General features: G+C 39.5%; 1 protein-coding gene across 9 annotated transcripts in view; it reads right to left on the reverse strand.

The window, feature by feature from the left end:
• Positions 1-10,060: 10,060 nt before the first annotated feature.
• Positions 10,061-19,104, reverse strand: part of TMEM161B (transmembrane protein 161B) — a 40,590-nt gene continuing 31,546 nt past the window's right edge. For all 9 annotated transcript variants that reach the window (XM_014892696.2, XM_014892695.2, XM_088157171.1 and 6 more), the window contains exon 12: positions 10,061-18,551. In XM_014892696.2, coding sequence (XP_014748182.1) covers positions 18,274-18,551 — 278 coding nt within the window. In that variant the 3' untranslated portion in view covers positions 10,061-18,273. The remainder of the gene's footprint in view (positions 18,552-19,104) is intronic.

The following is a 19,104-nucleotide window of genomic DNA, read 5'->3' on the forward strand; positions in this document are numbered from 1 at the left end:
TCCCCAGACCCAGCATTGGGAAGCTGTTGTTGAGTTTGTGGAGGGATCGCCCCAGATCGCCAAACTGGCCGCAGTCATTAGAGCTTTTGAGAAGTTATCAGAGCTAATTAATTTGGTAACAGACTCAGCCTATGTGGCAGGGGTAGTGTCTAGGGCGGAGCAGGCAGTGCTCAAAGAGAATGAGCGACTCTTCAGGTTACTTTCAAAACTAATTTATTTAATTTCCAATAGAGAGCATCCATTCTATGTGATGCATGTGAGGTCACACACCAATTTGCCAGGCGAGATCACAGAAGGAAATCGACAGGCAGACTCTCTTGCTATCCCAGTTGAAAAAGCACGCCTCCCTGACATCTTCCAACAAGCAAAGCTGAGACACCAGCAATACCATCAGAATGTCCCAGGTCTGATCTGTCAGTTTCAGCTAACATGGAGTCAGGCTTGGGCCATTCTGGCCACCTGTCCCAGCTGCCAGCTCCAGACCATGACATCGATGGGCATGGGGGTTAACCTCTGAGGTGTTGGCAGCTGTGAGGTGTGGCAGACAGACATCACACATATTCCCAGTTTTGGTCTCCTCAAATATGTTCATGTAAGCACTGACACATATTCATGTGCAGTTTATGTCTCTGCCCATGCAAGAGAAAGGGCTGTGTGTGCCAAACAACACCTAGTGCAAGCCTTTTCAGTGTTGGGTATCCCTAGGGAAATCAAAACTGATAAGGGCCCAGCATATCTGTCCAAGGAGTTCCTGGAATTCACCCAGCAGTAGGGAGTGGAACATAAAACTGCCACCCCTCACTCCCCCACAGGCCAAGGTGTGGTTGAGTGTGCCAATCACTTGAGATGCTCAAGCAGGTCCTGGCTGGACAGAGCAGTTCAACTGTGTCGATGTCTCCACAGCAGAAGCTCTGCAAAGTCATGTTTACTATCAATTTTCTGAATTATTCATTTGAAAACATGACTCCACCTGTGGTATGTCACTTTAACAGTGGAAACCAGTTCAAGTTGTCCCAACATCCACCAGTCTTGATTAAGGATCCAGAAACGTGGGAAACCAAAGGTCCCTATGAGCTCATTACCTGGGGACATGGCTATGCATGCATATCCACTTCCTCAGGCCCTTGGTGGATTCCTCAAAAGTGGGTGAAACCATATGTCCCCAAACATCCCACTCCAGCTGAAGGGGACGAGGAACTAGTGGCTGTTGCTTCAAAAAGAAGACCCCGCCGGAAAGAGGGAAGAACGTCTTCCTAGAGAGGACTACATTCCAGCAGATACAGAGACTTTTAACATGCTTTGAAATGTTTGTTTTTCCTTGTAGAGAAAACCTACCTCCCACTCATCCCGTGATGAACACCATCCAAGTTGTCTTCTAATTGACACTGAACAGTCTGGTAGCTGCAGGGATCATCCCTCAGCCACGTCAAAATGTCTGGGTGACCCTAGCACAGACGCTCCAGCAGGAGAACATATACCTGTCCACTGCAGGAGCAAAAGACCCTATGACCACCTGCCTGGTAGGAATCCCATTGAAGGCTGGAGAATACCCAGCCAGCTTTGACACACCTATGTCCAACCAAGTTCCCTAGTCACACAGCATACCACCATTCAAAAATCGTCAACGGCGAGCTGTCATGATTAAGAACCCCACAGAGCAGTGGTTGCCAAAGTTGCCCAAAGCAGCTCAGGAACCCCAAGAATTAGAGCTATTGTGTTCCTCCCCAGCACAATACTGCATCCATTTCGTTGCCATCCCAAAAACCTCTAGCACCAAAGAGTTCTACATTGTATGGCAATATCAGCAGGAATTCATGGCCAAAAGGTGGTGTGATATTCTAAGGCATGTTGCAGCAGACATCCCATCTCAATCCAAAAGCCTCCCTTAAGGGATTGTTCTTGATCTGTGGGGATCGGGCGTGGGCAGGGATCCCTTCTTGGCTACTAGAAGGGCCATGTACCTTCGGGCGGTTGACCCTGTTGACACCCAACCAAACCTTAATTAGAGACTGGATGCACAAAAATAAATCAGCCAATAGAATCCAAAAGAGGAGTGCTGACAATTTGGACCCAAACTGTGATGCTGAAATTTTTCACTGGGCCAAGTTGAAAAGAATTGCTGTGTCCCTGTTCCTTCCATGGGTCGCAGCAGCCAAAGCTCTAGGTGAATTGGGCCACCTTAGAGTGCTGGGTAGTCAAACAGGCAAATTTAATATCCACCGCTATCAGCTCTCTCCTAGAAGACGAGGAAATTACCAGGCAGGCCACATTCCAAAATTGTGCTGCTATAGACTTCCTCCTGCTGCTGCATGGACATGAGTGCCAGGAATTTGAAGGACTTTGCTGCATGAACCTGACCTTGAAAGCTCCTAACATCCATGCTGCCCTCCGAAACATGAACAGCTTGATTGGACAGGTGAAGCAAGAATCCGAAGATTGGTTCAATGAACCATTCAAAGACTGGGGACTCACAGGGTGGTGGACTTTCGTAGTTAAAACAGTTTTATCATTTTTTGTTGTTCTTTTCCTTGTAATAATGGCATTCAGGATCTTACGTTGCTTTATTTTCAAAGCTATTAATAGTCTCATCCCCTCTACCCCAATAGTCACTCATATAGAATTGAAAAACCTAAACCAGTCTAACTTTCCCGCAAACTGTAAGTGGAGGGCAAGTTCATACTCCGAATCAAAATGAACCCAATATCTCTCTTTCAACTTTGTTAAACAAAAAACGGGGAGATGTTGTAATTCAGTGCTTTAAGTTGTATGCTTGTGGTTTTTCCCCTAAACCCCCCCCACTTCTTATGGTTGGTCTTTGGTGTATCTGTTTTCCCTCTGACCTCCTCTGGTTGGCCAAAAGCCAACCCCGCCCCCCGGCCAAGGTTTGAATATTCATGTATTTCCTGTATTTGCTCTCTTTTTCCCTTGGATTCCCTCCAGAATAAAACTTGGAACATATCCCGAGAAGAAGAGCCTCATTTGGTCTATTGCTATGTTCATGCAGAGATCTGAGGACTTTCTCCTGAAACTGAGCTAAACCCGGGAGCAGGAGGAGGCCCAGGATTTACTGCACACCTGGGTCATTTACTTTGGAAATTTAGTAAGATTAAACACTGACAATATCTAAAAGTAATTTGAAAATTTATTTTGTATTCACAGTTTTCAATCCATCTTGACTACTGCTAGAAGCAGCCTTAGTGATCTCTGTAGTCCCAGTTATAGAGGCCAATACTAACACTTGTTTGCTATCAGTTATAGACCAACAATAATCTAATATCCATTGCCAAAATAACACATTGCATCTCAAATTTCTGTGTCATGGAATGCAGGATCATGCTCCCATTTAATCTGTTTTGTTTATGTCCCAGGAAACATTCTGTTGCTCTGAGCAACTTGGTCTAGTGGAACAGCTTTTGGAAACAGATGATTGTTAAGGTTGCTTCCAACCCAAGCCATTTACAATTTTTTGAAATTAACTTAGAAATCATAGAGTAACATATGCATCTACCATGGATTTATTCTGGTATTTTAATAGGTAAATTTTATGTTTTTATTCTTGACATGGCATCAGTGTTACAACATTCAAGGATACTTTCCTAAAGCATGATTTGGAATAGCCAGAGTTTTGTGTAAAAAAATCAGCATATTTCAAACAAGACATTTCTATACAAAACCTTGTGATTTTATCCCGATGTTTCAGTGCAAGATGAAGCTGTTATTACAGTACTGCTGTTTACATAACAATATGAGATAATGTACATGTTCTTTGCTCAGAGTATCCAGTTCCTGAACACTTTTATCCTTTCACTGCATAATTTCTTGTTCCAAAAATTCCTGGCAATCTAACTGAAAATATCTGCATCTTCCCATGATAAACTGAAAACCATGTTCATTGAGTTTATTTGAGAAATTATTGCCTTGCTACCTTGGAGTTCCCAGGTCTAATCCCATTAAAAGGAAAGGCAAGTATTTTTAGAGTTTTACAGTGAATACATAATGGTTGCAGTACTGCCTTTGATCTGTAAGTGGCAGCATTTATTTGTTGTGCCAGTAGAATTTATAGAAGGATTGTCTGATGTTTCTGAAGTCTTGTGTGTCACATTACTTCATTTCCAACTACAGGTAAATCAGCTGCACCTTCATGCAAGTGGAAGCACAATTTGCACAATAATTGGTGGCATTTCGCAATAATTCCATTTTCTCATTACTGCTTAGTATACATTTGAGAGAGAGGTTTTCATAAAGAAAATTCTCACAAATCATCTCTCACCACTCTGGTGATTTTTATATTTTTATAAAAATATTTTCTATTTACTATTTTCTTAGTGTTTAGAAATACTTTTTCATTAATTTAGTATTTATTCAGTCACTGACTATGCAGCAAGCCTTGCTGTAATGCCACAGCACATATGATTTAATGTACCTACATTCTCCAGTTTTAGCTAAGCTACTCTACCTGGATCTAATTCTCCCCAGTCATATGAAAGGGCTGGAATAGAAGCCCCAGTCCATCCTTCAGCTGCTTTTTTGACAAGTTTTTACTGACAAAATCTAGGTCAAGTTATAGTGCGAGATTTGTGCCTAATTTGGATTATATCTGTATAGAAGATCTCAATAGTGTGTGCTGATAAACCAGGAGGAAAAATCAACCCCCACACAATCACCTTGAGAATGATTTAAGGTTGGAGATGCAATTTATTAGAATGATTACAATAAATGCAATAGTACAGAAACACTGACTTAAACCAACAAGGTCAGAGTGCAACCTGACACTGTTGTTCGGGGTGGTGGTCACAGTCCATTTAGGCAGTGGTTGCAGGTTCATTGGAGTGATGATTGTGGTCTTGTTGAGAGTGGTTGTCCTGTGGAAAAGTCTGGTCCTCCTGTAGAAGTTGGGGTTCACCTATGGATGTTCAGTGGTGGTGATGTTCCAAGTTGTCAAACATCAAGGTTATATGTGGTCAGATTCAGGTGGTACCTCCCTCAGGGCAGGGAGTTTCACAATGGAATGATTTAATCCTATGAGTCATAGGATATTTTTTGAGTCCTTGATGGTCATTGTAGCCTTGAGTTTTTGATGGCCCATTAACAGGGATGACCCCCTCAAAACTGGTGTGACTGTGTATCCTTAGAGGGAGCTCTCAGGGCTGAGACATTACCCTGCCTCTCAGGGTTGGCTCTTTTTTCTCCTTATTTCAAACACTTAGCTCATAAAGAGTCTAAGGAGTGAAGTGTGTACCGGGCAGCTGATGCAAGTGATTGTCTTGGTTTGAAAGACAGGTATGGTCTAAGGAAAGGCAGGAGCCCCTTTTCTGTGATGCAGAGTGCAACCCCCCTCCCTTTTAATTATTTTAGGTCCAATTCAGACACCTTCAGGCAGGAGATATGGGGATAAGAATAACAGTTCTTTACTGGTATCTAACAAAGCAGAAAAACAACAACAGCTATAAAAATTGGCAACAGAAACAGTCTAGCTCCGCTCCAGTCCCTTCTGGCCGCAGGCCGTCTCCCTGTGCTGTTACCGGTGCTGTGGGGGCAGGGCAGGTCCCGCGCAGTTGAAGAGGGCTGGGTGATGGCGGCCGCAGCCCAGGAGTGAGAGGGGATGGGGAAAGTTACTCCCCCCTCACGGTGTCGGTCGTGGTGCTCAGCAGAGTATCCGGAGGTAGTAGGGTGAGCTAGGAGAGCAGCAGAGCGATGTCCAAAGGCAGGGAGCGTGGATCTCAGTGCTGGGATGGCAGGGGAAGATGCCAGAGCAGAGCCCAGGTTGTCTTCCCACTCCACGAGCCAAGGGAGAGAGAGAGAGCCCAGCTCCAGACCCCCCCCATCCCACCTTTCCTTTTCCGGTTCCCCCCCCTCCCCCTCCAGCCACCCCCTTACGAGAGAACATTATCTGTCGTTTCAAGGTGTAGCCACAATTACTTAGCATAACAATGGGAGAAAATTCCACTGAAAGAAAAGGGAATAGTTCAACCTCCAACACCTTATCAGCGAATTGATAAATTGCCTTATTGATTGACCTACCCGATTGTGGTGAATAACATCATAACAAAAAACAATACACACCACTTCACCCTGCAGTTTTACAGCATTAGTCCTACTTGTTCTGCAGTACACAGTTATCATCTCCAGCTTGCCCCTTTTGTTTTTTAATGTACACTCATTCCTCATATGGAGGATGGTGTCTAGCAGTATGCACTGAAATGACAGATAACCACATCGTACTTTCCTGTAGAAGACAAATCCCTGTCCAGAACAAATGCTTTCAGTTTGTAAATTGTAATTCCTTGATATACGACTCTGGTGATCTCCTTCCCCATGTCCCCTTTCCCAATTCTGTTAGCTCATGCTGTCTGTGAAATGACAGCAACAGCTTAATCCCATTCCATGAAGAAAATGGCAATCCAGAAAACATACGGATATTTGGGCTGAAGATTTTTATATTTTACTCTTCATGTCAGGCTGATACCAAAATATATGTTCGCTCAAAAAAGACAACAGATTGTATGACCACAACTTGGAGGTTTGTCCTATTCACAATATAACCCAAATGAATGGGAAGCAAATGGACATTTGTGATGTTTGAAGATCAACCTAACTCCAACTAAGAGCCAGGATTCTTTTAGTTTCTGGCAATGCGCAAATTCTACACAATATATGTTAAGAACAAGCTCCTGTTTGTTCTGTTAATGTTCTGTTAACTGTGGAAAACACCCTGTTTTTATGTTAATTGTTGTTGTTGTTGTTCTGTTCTGATTCCCACTCCCTGGAATTTTCTTGCCCTTATGCCCTTTCCCTCCCCCTCGGGTAACCCCTTTGCTGCTCCCAAAATGATGCCTAGCAAATGAGAAGACCGTAAGTACTTATGGGACACAACTCAGTAATTAAAAAAACCCTAAAAACAACGAGCCAATATAACATCGAAAACTAAAAATGGTACCCCCAAGTAAGAAAAACAGTGAAGAAGATGAAATCGCCAACCAGGACCCTCCTGCCTTGTCACCATGACTTGAACAGCACCCGATCGACGTGACACTCCTGGACTACGAGGTAATTAGTGTCTTCCACGGGACTCCTGTGAGGACAGAAGGCCCAGTTCTGCTGCACAGCAAAGCTGAATTCCTCTTCCTCTGGCTCGTCCATCGGGAGCAGCAGTGGTGCACGTGACCCGTCGTGCTCCCACCCAGAGCTGATTTCTCAGTAAAGACGTTAAAACGGGAGCTGGTCTCCTTGCCCTTATTCATTTCAGTATACACTATGTATCTGTAGAAATGACCACTTTGTGAAATCATGCAAATTTTGTATTTGTTGAAAAGCTGCTTTAAAATTTGACAGGTGAGAGGAATATGGCGGTGGTTGGTGTTGGGGGTTGGGTCTCTCAGTGGAATTTTTCCCATTGTCATGTTGAGAGGTTTGCGGACTACACCCTGGCACGGGGGATGGGGCGGGGGGGGGGGGGAGGGAAAGAGGAGGAACACCGCGAGATCAGGAGGGCAGCTGCGTTCTCTTGCTCATCTGGCTCGGAGAAGGACAGGTGCTAGAAACTCCACTCTGCCATCCTGACAGGGGGGAACTGCCTTCCTTGGCTGTGGGATCCCGCAATCTCCCTGCTCGGACACTCTCTCCTGCATCTCCTGCCAACTTCAGACATCTTTTTGGAGCATTGGGATCCGTGAGCAGCATCTCCCCTCCATCCTTCCCATCTGGGACACAGGCGCCACTCACTGCAGCGCCCCTCCAGACACGTGGGATGGCTGCATCTCCTCCCTGCTCACAGAGAGCTGGCAGGCAGTGCCAGAACGGTGACTGCACCACAGAGGAAAGGTGTCCACAACCGAGAGAACTGTTTACTGGGTTTGCTGCTCTGTTGTTTTTGATCTTGCAGTTATTGTTGTTGTGTCTTGTTTCCCTTGTTACATATATATATATATATCAGTAAAGAACTGTTATTCCTACCCCCCCATATCTTTGCCTGAGGGCCGTTTGATTTCAAAATCACAGTAAAGTGAAGGGAGGGGGGGGGGTTTATACTCTCCTTTTCAAAAAGAAGCCCCTGTCTCTTTTAGCAAATACCTGTCTTTCAAACCAAGAAACCAGTTGGTTATCCAGAACCACTGAAAGTAGCTCGCAAAGCTCACAATTCAGAGAGAAAGATTCTTTACTTTCCGGTCTGCTTCAAAAAGAGATGTATCATGCTCCCATTTCATGAACTGAAAAGCTGACCTTCTCTCAGATTCATCAGCGCTGCAGCCCCTGGAAAGCAAAACTCTAATCTCAACTCCAGAGTAGGTATAAAAAGAACTACTTTCTTTTAATATAGATTTAGAAGGAATATTAGTATTCCTCTAAAATAATGATTTTCTGGTCCATTTCATGGTCCATCAGGTAATAGCCTATTAAGAAGGCAAACGAAAATAATGGTATTGCATGTTCTTTGCAAATTTGTCATAGAATCCAAATCAAACCAGCAACACCTTCAACATTTTCTTAGCCCTACATAGACCAGACAGCATGGACAGGAACCAGATGCTTATCCTCTTGTCTGGAGGATATTTCCAGGTTTTCCTCTCCTACTTCCACATACTCAGCTAAAATAAACATTTTAAAAAACTGAGTATTCCCTATGGAACGGCACTGAATCATGTATGTTTGCACATGACAGCAGAGGTCAGCTGAAGACCTTTTAGGTCCTTTGAGTTACACAGTGTGGACCTGATGGATTCAAAAGCAAACCTTCATATGACCCTTGAAATCCAAGGCTTGCTTTCATTCCAGCAGCAGACTGCCAAGGCTTTCACTGTCGTATTTTGGGCTAAACTGCTGCCCGAAACCCCAAGTAAAACACAAACTAACAGAGTGTCAGTTTATGCGGTGCTTTATTCGGGGCCCAGGGACCTGCGGACTCGCGTCCAAAGTCAGAATCCCACCGGTTCCCTTTTTAGAGGGTTTTTTATACCCTTTTTACAAATGGTTTATGTGCAGAAGTACACATTCTTCTAAATAATATAGATACATTCACCTTGTAGATAGTATTTTACGTCATAAATCTTACATGGTTGCTTATCCTAGGACTATAGTGTTCTCCCCCTTAATCTCTCTCTTACGCCACTGCCCACCACCAGTACTTTATTTATGATTGTACTTTAACCTTATCACTAACAGTTCTGCATGCTCTCAGCACAGCACATTCCTAAGTTTCCCAGGGCCTACTCTGGGAACTGCAGTCTCCAAGCCTTAGCATTACTACTACTATTATGGTTTATACACTTTATATTCTAATATTCAGGATTTCTAGTCCATACGGTAACAAAACCATTCTACTGCAAAATCCTGAATTGTGGGTTCTAAAGGCAGCATGAAAGCTTCAGGCTGCATGGAGAAACCAGAAGGCTAAACTGTCTTCTGAGACAAACTCCCACTATAGTTTTCTTTCTTCTTAACTATCACTTTAAAACCTCACCTTTGTTACACTTTCAGAAAGGGGTCAAATGCCTTGCAGACTTTCAAATCCCCATCCCAAATGTCAAGACAGGCTCTTCTCAGCACCACCATGCCACACTTTGCTTCTGCAACACAACTGATGGCCATTGCTGAAGGGGTCTTTGGTACCAATTTGGGTTTAGGCTAAAGAAGGCTGTTTTCTCAAGGATTTTTTTTTTTACAGCTTTGGACGTATTTCAGAAATTTTGGCATAATTCACCTACATTTGTTGCATATATGGAAAGAAAATGCATGTGTAACCAACTCTGATATTCCAAAAATCAAATTCAAGATGGTTACTAGATGCTATTAAGTATACTCCTTCTCAGTGCTGCTAGTATGAAAAAAATAGGAGAGACAATGTATGCCTTTAAACACATTTCTTTTTTTTTAGAAGCAAACACAACCCCTTTCTAAGTGACTAGGAAGAGGGACAGTCAAGATGTGTGTCAAATCCTCTGAGTGTAAAACTAAGAATTTCCTGCACTTACCATGGTGTACTGCCAATCTTTCTCCAGAAACGGTAGAAAAATTTAAATAGTGAATACACAAAAATGAAAACACTTACATGAAATCTCAATGGTTGTGTTTAAACAGCTGTTTATTTGAATAAGACACTACCTGCATTTACACTCGAAAATTATTTATTCTGAGGCACCAAAAAGAAGGGGGAATAAATTATCTACTCAATAATTTCTAAAAGAAGTAAAAAAATTAGAGTAGTAGCAAAACTGATAAAAAGCCTGGTTATTACATGCTCTTTGGAGATTTTGCAAGTTGATAAAAAGTAGTATATATCACACAAAGTATGAGAAAAATCACACTGGTAGACAATAAACATTTATTGATCTTTGGCTTTAGAAACTGTAATATTTTGGATATGGGAAATATTATATAAAATAATGGAAGGATTTTTTTAATGCTTTACAGTGCGCAAGTGCAAGGCATGCAGGTACATGTACGGATGCTAAAATACAATAGGAACATCACTGCAGTAGATATTGTAAGTCCAACATAGGTAAATGCTTTACAAAGGCAAGAAAATTGATGGGGCCACTTGATAAACAGCAGATATCACAGTTTCTCTTAGCTTTGCTGTGGTATTACCATGAGCAACTAATAGACATAATTTTATTTTAATAATGTGTATGTAAAATTACATTTTAATAATGTAATTATAAAAGCAGAGTTAAACTGTAACATTTCAACAAAATGAATAGGGAATATGAAAGTATAAGCTTGCTTCAATTTTGTGAAATTTACCGTTGTTAAAGAAATTTCAGCACTTAAATGACAAACCAAGTCTATTTCCACATTAATATAAAATGCTGCCTGAGCAAGGCAAAACCAGCTCTACAGTAAAAAATGTAATGCAACTTCTAATAGTGTAAAGAAATATTTAGCAAGCTTACTGTACCAGGTTTTCCCAAATAGCATACTATATGCAGTACAGATTTCTATAGCCACTTTTTAGAGCTAAAAGCTCAATATGCTGCAACAATCCTTTTTCAGAGGAAGGTTTCCTTTGGTAGATTTGAACCAGCAACACGATCTCAACTTACAAGCACTTTACATGCAGAATGTAAAATTAACTCAGGAGCAGGGGCTTGTTGTTTTCTCACTTTAACTTCCTTGCTGAACCAGCCATGTTCTACCTTCAGATCTTGCATTCCTGAAGGTGCACAAGCAGTTTTAAAGTAAGGGTGGTTTCACTATTGAATAGCCTAGTAGAATTCTACAAAAAATTCTACAAGGTGGAATTTTTGGCAGCTTTTTGTAAGTTAGCCATATCACATTTGATACTCTTTGTGCTCCAATCCATAAGGATTTAGTGACCTTCAGTGTTGTCCTTCTGAGTGCAAGCAGAACAACTTACCTGGCTGAAGTCAACCATGTGCCTGCATAACTAGGGTGTAATTAAAACCCAGGTGTCACTACAAAACTTCGTAAGTCAATCCATTCCAAATCTTGTGAATACTCACCCTCAGTCATAAAGAAAATAATGCAGAGGTAGCAGGTGGAAGAGGGAGGGAGTGTTTAAATTAGGGGTGTTCAATTATCAGTCAGATACGGACAAGTATGTTAGATGACCATTTAAGTAAGAGCAATGGAAAAGATTTCTTCAAAATCTTATTTGTCTCCAATATGTAATAACACAAAACCATACATGGACATTACATAAGTCAAAAGCTGTATGAAAAAAAATAATTTCATAGCAAACCCCATTTCAAGGGCTACCAGAATCACCCATGATTAGGCACTTTACAGTGTAAAAAAAGAATGCAACATTACTGGCAGTTGTTTATTAGCTGTAGTAGTTGTACCCAAGTATTATCCACACTGCTAAAAAAAACCTCAAAACAAGCAAAAAAACCCACCAAAACCCCAAAGTGAGCTTTTTCAACCTGTACTGTGCTCTTCTGAATGCAGATTCTGATGATCCTTTAAAAGCATAGGAGCCAATTTGTAATGCATGCAACGCAACACCAGATCCATATAATGCAAACACCACTTGACACCATCCTTACTGTAAAGCATGACAGTCTTAGTACTAAAGCTGTAATTATAAAAATCGTATTTTGACAGTATTGTAGCAGTAAGAGGAAGCTAAAATTTACATATATAACATCAGAGTCTTTACCATTTGGAAAATACTGAAATGAAGGAAGGGGAGTCTTTTTGTCTTAGGTCTTTGTTCTAGAGTAGACAGAATTATATGCTTTTCATTTAAACAGAAAAAAACCCCCAAACCCCTACTATTAACTGAAGAACAACACTGAATTTGTGTGTTCCCAGCAACAAAGAGGCAAGTAAAACATTGAAAGTAAGATATTTAGAACTTGGAAGATGTTCCCTGTGCAATTTATAACATGTCTACCTTACAAGAAATTTTAGGCTGAAATTATTTAATAGTGTCTTGGCATTAATATTTGCTCACATATATGGGAAGACTGAACCATTAGATGGCTTTCTTTTTCTATTACAGAATATTTTCCATGTGTATTCCTCCTACAAAACCTTACATAGAGTTAACAATGGAACAAAGGAATGACCAAAGATGGGAAAAATAAAAACTGTTGGCGCATCACAACATGGATATGAACTGTAGTTATGAAATGCAATTTTTGGTATCTTTTTCTTTGTCCTGTGTTTTTATCAAAAATACTTTGAATATGCATTCTGGAAGCTTAGAACACATACAGGAGGCAGAGTTACTATGAACAGAAGAAGAGATAATAAAGCTGACTTTAAACACAGGAATTTTAAGCCAGGTTTTAAAAAATGTGTTGCGGCATAGTAAAAGAGTAATGACCTACTATTAAGGAGTTTATAAAACGCTATTCAAAGCTCTTTTGAGATGCGTATTTTATAGAGGGCAAGTTCATATGGTTAGTATGTTGCTGAGAAAAAATGCTGCTAGTACAAATTCTAAGGGTTCTTGACTTATGTGTAATCACATGGAAAAAATCTGGTTTTATAGGTGGATTTTGGACTTTGATATAAAACTGCATACCTGTTAATACTTCAGCCTGAACATCAAGTTTTTTTTTTTAAAAAAAAACAGTGTAGAAGTTTTGGACTCCTAGTTGCAGGCATCAATAATAATTTAAAAAACAAAAGTATGATCCATGGTATTAGGATTAAAAATAATTTCCATGAGAAACACCATTGAAATCAAAGGTATAAAAATACATATACACTGACATGCAAAACAACATCCAATAGTACTCTCCTGGTAGTCTACAGTGAAAGACTGGAAAAAGTTAAGTGCAGCATATATAGATGTCAGTAAAAGCAGCCTGGAAATGACATGTTGACTTCATGATCTCATCTAGAGAAGGAAGACCTTTCAGTCTAGTACTCAGGGGTGAAAATGAGATATGCCATCCACTTCACTGCATGTGCTGCAGAGGTAACAACGCATGGCAGGCCTTCCTAAAGGACTTGCACAAAAATCACTCTGAAGCATGGAAGACCAATCTGCATCAGCCTGCTCAGTGAGATGAGACATCTGGCTTCTAAGCGTCTGTTGACTAGATGTGCTTTAGAGTAGGTGAGGTCAAAATATTGCTCTTTATTTGCCATTTGGGATTTAGGTTGTAGATGCTAAAAATAACAGTCTTACTTATAATGGTAAAGATTCACATTTAATATTCGATTTAAGATACAAGTAACCTGCTGTTGCCTTCCTCCACTGAGATTTTGCTCAGCCATAAAAGATTTCTCCAAGAGAACACAGTTTTCTTTGGCCTCCATCTTGTTCAATATCCTGTTCAATCTCCATTTTGGCTGCGCACTTAATTCTTAAACCTTAACTAAAATTATCTAGGAACTTGATAGTGACAAAATTAACTGTGGGGTTAAGTCTGGGTGCGGAGTGGCTTTGTCGAACAAATAAATGTGCAAAATGTGTAATGTGAAAAAACATGAAGTGTACTATTTTAAAACTGATCAAAATTATCTCTGTGGAAAGCACAGCTATTTGAGAATAAAAAGACATAAGGCCTTTTACCTTGGAGAGCCTTCCAACACTTTTAAGATCAGATGTCTTCAACTTTCTATGTGATATAGCCAGTATCCCAACCACCTAGCAGTAGTTACTGTAACAAAGGACAACACTTTGAATTGTTCCTTTGAAGCTAGCTGAAATTTCTGTACTTGATAACCACTACATAGAGTTATGCTGCCTAAATGTGTTGATGTCTTGGTAACGTTTTTGTTCTTAAGACAAATTTGACTTTATGATCCAGGCAAGAATGTATCTCTGTTTAAACACCTTGCAGTAGTTGTGATCCAAATGAGAAGAAGAACAACTGCAACAGAAAATAATTTTCTGTAAGTGCCTTCTGTACAAGAATGTTCTCTTGTACTGATGCCATTGTTTAATCTGCGGATCCTTTATGCAAGTGATTTCTGGAAGAGAAGACTGTGCAGCTAAAAAAAACTGGCATAACCTATATCTTGAGAAGAAATCAAAAGAGGACAAGTGCAGCCTGAGAATGTCACCTACAAAGTGTAAGAATAGGCTTTCTATAATCTGTTCTTCTGCTCTTAATCAACAGAAATAGCCCAAGTGTTATGTTTGGACCCCCCTGAACTTGATGGAAGACTTGGATTTATCACTATCTTAACCCTTTGTCCAAAGGGACATCCATAATAAAAGAGTTTAAACAAATGTTAACGAATTTGTTTATGTTTCAAATGGAATTTGAAGTTATTTAAGCTATTTAAAAGGAACTAATCCTTCAAAAATAGATAAATTTAAACTAAACAAAAGTCAAAATACAATCTTGAACTCATTTAGCCTACACGGTTCTAAGTATGGAACATAGGGAAACTCCTGTAGATCGGCAATGGAAATCACATTACTAAGAGAGGAAAGGAGATCTGAATTTAAGAAAATAGAAACAGACATGAATTCTTTGCCTAAGGAACATTTCCTTCTAAAATCTTTCAGAAATTAAGGGAGATCTCACTGTGGCCTCCCATTACTTAAAGGGGCTTATAAAAAAGAAGGAAAATGACGTTTTACATAGGCAGAGTGTGACACGACAAGGGGGAACAGTTATAAAGTAAAAGGTAGGAGACTTAGGTGTTGGGTGAAGACTCTTGCCTGTGAAGGTGGTGAGGCACTAGATAAGGTAACCCAAAGAAGCTGTGGCTGCCCATCTCCGGAGGTATTCAAGGACATGTTTGATGGGGCTTAGAGCAACCTGATCCTGTGGAAAGTGGCTCATTCCAGATGCATTCCAACTCAAACCATTCTAAATATTTTTGATTAAATGATGGGCAAAAAGCAAGACAAAAAAAAAATCTTTAAAAAACCTGAGTAACACCTACCAACCTTTCAGTCACATTTTACTTGCTTTTCCATTTCTGCAAGATGCTTTTCCCCCATCTCTAGGGGCCGATAAAGGTCTCCATGAAACAAACAAAGAAAAAAAAGCATTTACCAGCTGCTGTTTCAAAGGAACTTAATACAGAAATGAGCAGATATTCCTTTGAACCTTACACAAATGGAAGTCAGGACTATCAGGGTTACTACTTTACTTTAAAATGCATTTTTGAACATATCACATACTTGTAGGAAGCACTGCTCACAACCTTAGCAATATGGTCCCTCTGGTTTCAATGTCACCAAACATTTCAAAGGCTTTTATTGCCATATTTTAGTTTTTCATAAGTCTTCTAGACTCATGTCAGGATTAAATGGATCCAAAGAAAGCCCATCTCCCACCCACTGCTGATCAGAAGGTTCAACCACTCAACTGTGCAGAAGCATGATCTGTAGAACAATGGAACAGCACAGTGGGTACAAGCACTGACCTTCATGTTTGTAACACTAGGAGCCTATTTTTCACCGTGATCACTGTGATGTCTGAATAGAAAGATGGCATGAGTTCTTAACAAGAGCTTTGTGAAGTTCATCTACATGATCCAGTTATTACTTTTGCTAAATGCATTATTATATCACTGCAGTTCACTTTTGCTTATGAGCTTTCAGAATGACTATGTCAGCAGAAACTGTTTTTTAACATTGTTTTGAAGTATTCTCAAGTATCCAAAATTTACTCCTTCAGATTACAACAGGTTACATTTCCTGTATACTGAGCATCATCAGGCAAGTGCACTATCAGCATCAAACTGTTTTGGATTGTTCTATTTTTCTGAACAAAACATAGGCATTGAACACCTAACTCTAACCTAAAAGCTGTCCTTATTAATTCTATTAGTAATGATGTGTCTTGTAGAAATTGTATATCTTGAACTAATACAAAAGTGGGTCCAGTATTGTTGGACCTGTCATATTTTGTCATTCAATTATTCATCTGAAAGACACTTCCTAGGAATGCTTTGAGATTTTAAACTACGAAGTCAAATATTATTCTTTAGGCCAATTCACAGTTAAGCCTTCATCCCTGCTAGTTACAAAAAGTTGAAAACAACAAAGCTTGCAGCCCAAGTCACACTGAAATACTGTAATGAAACAAGTAGCATCATGCAAGGTGTTCTCAGGCATCCCAAACACATGCAGAAGGTACTAGGCTGGTGCACACAAATCTTTCCCCAATAAAAGCAACTTAATAAAGTAATAAATAACTTAAAATGTTTTCAACAATAAGACAGTTTATCACCAGCTTAAAATCTTGATTTTCTGTATTCATTGTGTTTGTTTTCCCATATGGTAGGTCTGCTACATATGAAATATTTAGTTAAGCTTTTCCATTTATAAATGCTTATTATATGCCAAAGCTGTACACAAATTCGAGAGAAAAAGAATAATAACATTAAAACAGCAAGTATTAGTTAAAAAATCCACTGACCTCTGCGAAGTGTAGTATTAACTGTTTAAAAAAGCTACTGCATATAAATCCCCATTCCTGTTTTGCAAATACACAAAACATCTGAAAAACTGTCAGTAATTTTATGATTGGAATCTAGCTCTCCAGTTAAGCAAAAATTGTAAAGTTAATACTTTGCTCTTTTTCTTATTACACAGCTGTTTTATTATACAGAAAATCTATTTCTGAAGCCAAGATATATTAATTATCATTATATGGTCAAGTTAGCACAGATTAAAGTAGCAAAAGATGATGATTTGACAGAGCAGAAATTTTTAAATTAACAGTTTAAGTGTATCTTTTCTTCCAAGACAGTGTAAGTTCTTTAGTATAGCTAAGTACCTCTAAAGAGGTGCAAAAAACATATAGCCCTTTCAACTTAACTTAAAAAAAAAAAAAATCAAGAGAAAAAAATTTAGAAGTTTCATTTCAAAAGGGATTCTTGAAATTACTAGATACACATACACCCCTCTCCCACAGCCCTGTAAGATACATTCAGGAATTTAAAATAAAGATTCAGTATTTCATATCTTCATATATATTATATATTTAATATATAATATATATGTACATTACACATATACATACACTGTCAGCAAGATTTAACCGTTTTGTTTTCAAATGTTTGACTGGTGTCACTAATTACTTTCTATTCTTTTGTAAATTCAATGGAATTTATCTACTACCTCAAAAGAAGAAATTTAAAAGATCCAAATGCAATCTGTGGATCAATACTAGCACCAATACAGATGGCCATTACTTCAAAATGACTGCAGGGACTGAAATAATATATTTGTTATAACTGTCTCCTTACTGCACAATCACTCCTGCAGAATATGTAGGCAACAATACCTGTCAGGTACATACATCTACTCCTGTTATATTTTATACAGCTTTCCTTACTGTAATATACAGTATGTCTTTTGTACTGTTGGATTTTTTCATTTTCCAAGGAGAAAAGTGATCAACAGCTATCCAACAGAATTTTTTTTAAATCCCCTCTCCCTCCTTTCACTGTATGGCTCAGTTTCAAGACTTAATCGATAGGCAGCCACCATCACTATGTCCAGTACCCTTTGAATGCAGTTCAGTCAGTGACTGTTGATGCTTAAAAACAAATTTTTGAGTTTGGCTTTCTATTTATGGAAACCAAGATACTCAGAGGTCACATCTTTTTAGCATGCTTACCACCATCTACAACACAATAATGTCAGCCAGTCTCAGGACTGTAATTGAATTAGTTACCTACCATTTGGGTAACAAAAATAATAAACCCAGTTGCAATTTTAAACATTTTAAGATTATTCACCCTGAGAACCCCAAGAAAGTGTTTAAAAATAATTATGATATGTTTTCTCTTCACATATATAGTTTTCTTTTCTCTTCATCTCCTCTTGGTACCTGGGTTTGTATCTAGAATCTGACCTGACACTTGCTCTGTCAGTTAACTTGTTCACGCCACAGTCAGGTATTGGTGATAGAAGAGCCCAAAAAGGCTTGTAGAAAAAAGGCAAGCAGCAATCCACCAGGTGAGGAAAGACAGGAGTCCTCGGAACAGGAGAGGAGTGAAAATATTCTTCAGGCTTCCCAGAGCCATTGTTATTTGTACTACAGTTACTTTCATCTTTCCATCAGCAGGTGAAGACTCAGAATAAACGGAATTGGGAAGCAATTTGTCTTCTACTGGAGTGTCAGAATTCAATCCCGGGTAGATGATCCAAGAGTAATTGCCTGTTAAAAAGAAACAAGTAACAGATTTTTGTAGAATTAAATTCAAGTTATGTTAATTCAATCACTCTGTAGATCATTTTTTATATATTTTTAATACACACAAAAAAATGTTACGTTTTTATAACTTAGTAAATATAAACTATATTCGTCTGCATCTGTATGATTTCCCGGTCTTACCAGCAAGCTAGTGGTAGGATTCATCCTGTATTTTGACATCCCAACATCTACATGTGATAGAGCTGCCTTGAGACCCCTGTATGTCCTGGGTATGACTAACCTCACCCAGTGGAGATGTCTACTCCAGGGCAGGAAGAATCACAACCTACTAAAGCCTATCTCTATTCTTTGCCTTTTTGCAAAGAGAATGATACAACTGAATAGCAGGCTATGAAAGACCAGTCTCACAAGAAAGAAAGAAAAAAATCCCAAACCAGAGCAATTTCAGATCTCCCAGTAACATTAACCCCGTATCTCACAATTCCCATTCTAAAAGCCAACTAAAGATAAAAAAGCTGAAAAAAATCCTTTATGAGATGCTCATGAAGTTAATCAT

Source organism: Sturnus vulgaris, chromosome Z (assembly GCF_052056855.1).
Source record: "Sturnus vulgaris isolate bStuVul1 chromosome Z, bStuVul1.hap1, whole genome shotgun sequence".
In the NCBI taxonomy this organism is placed as follows: domain Eukaryota; kingdom Metazoa; phylum Chordata; class Aves; order Passeriformes; family Sturnidae; genus Sturnus; species Sturnus vulgaris.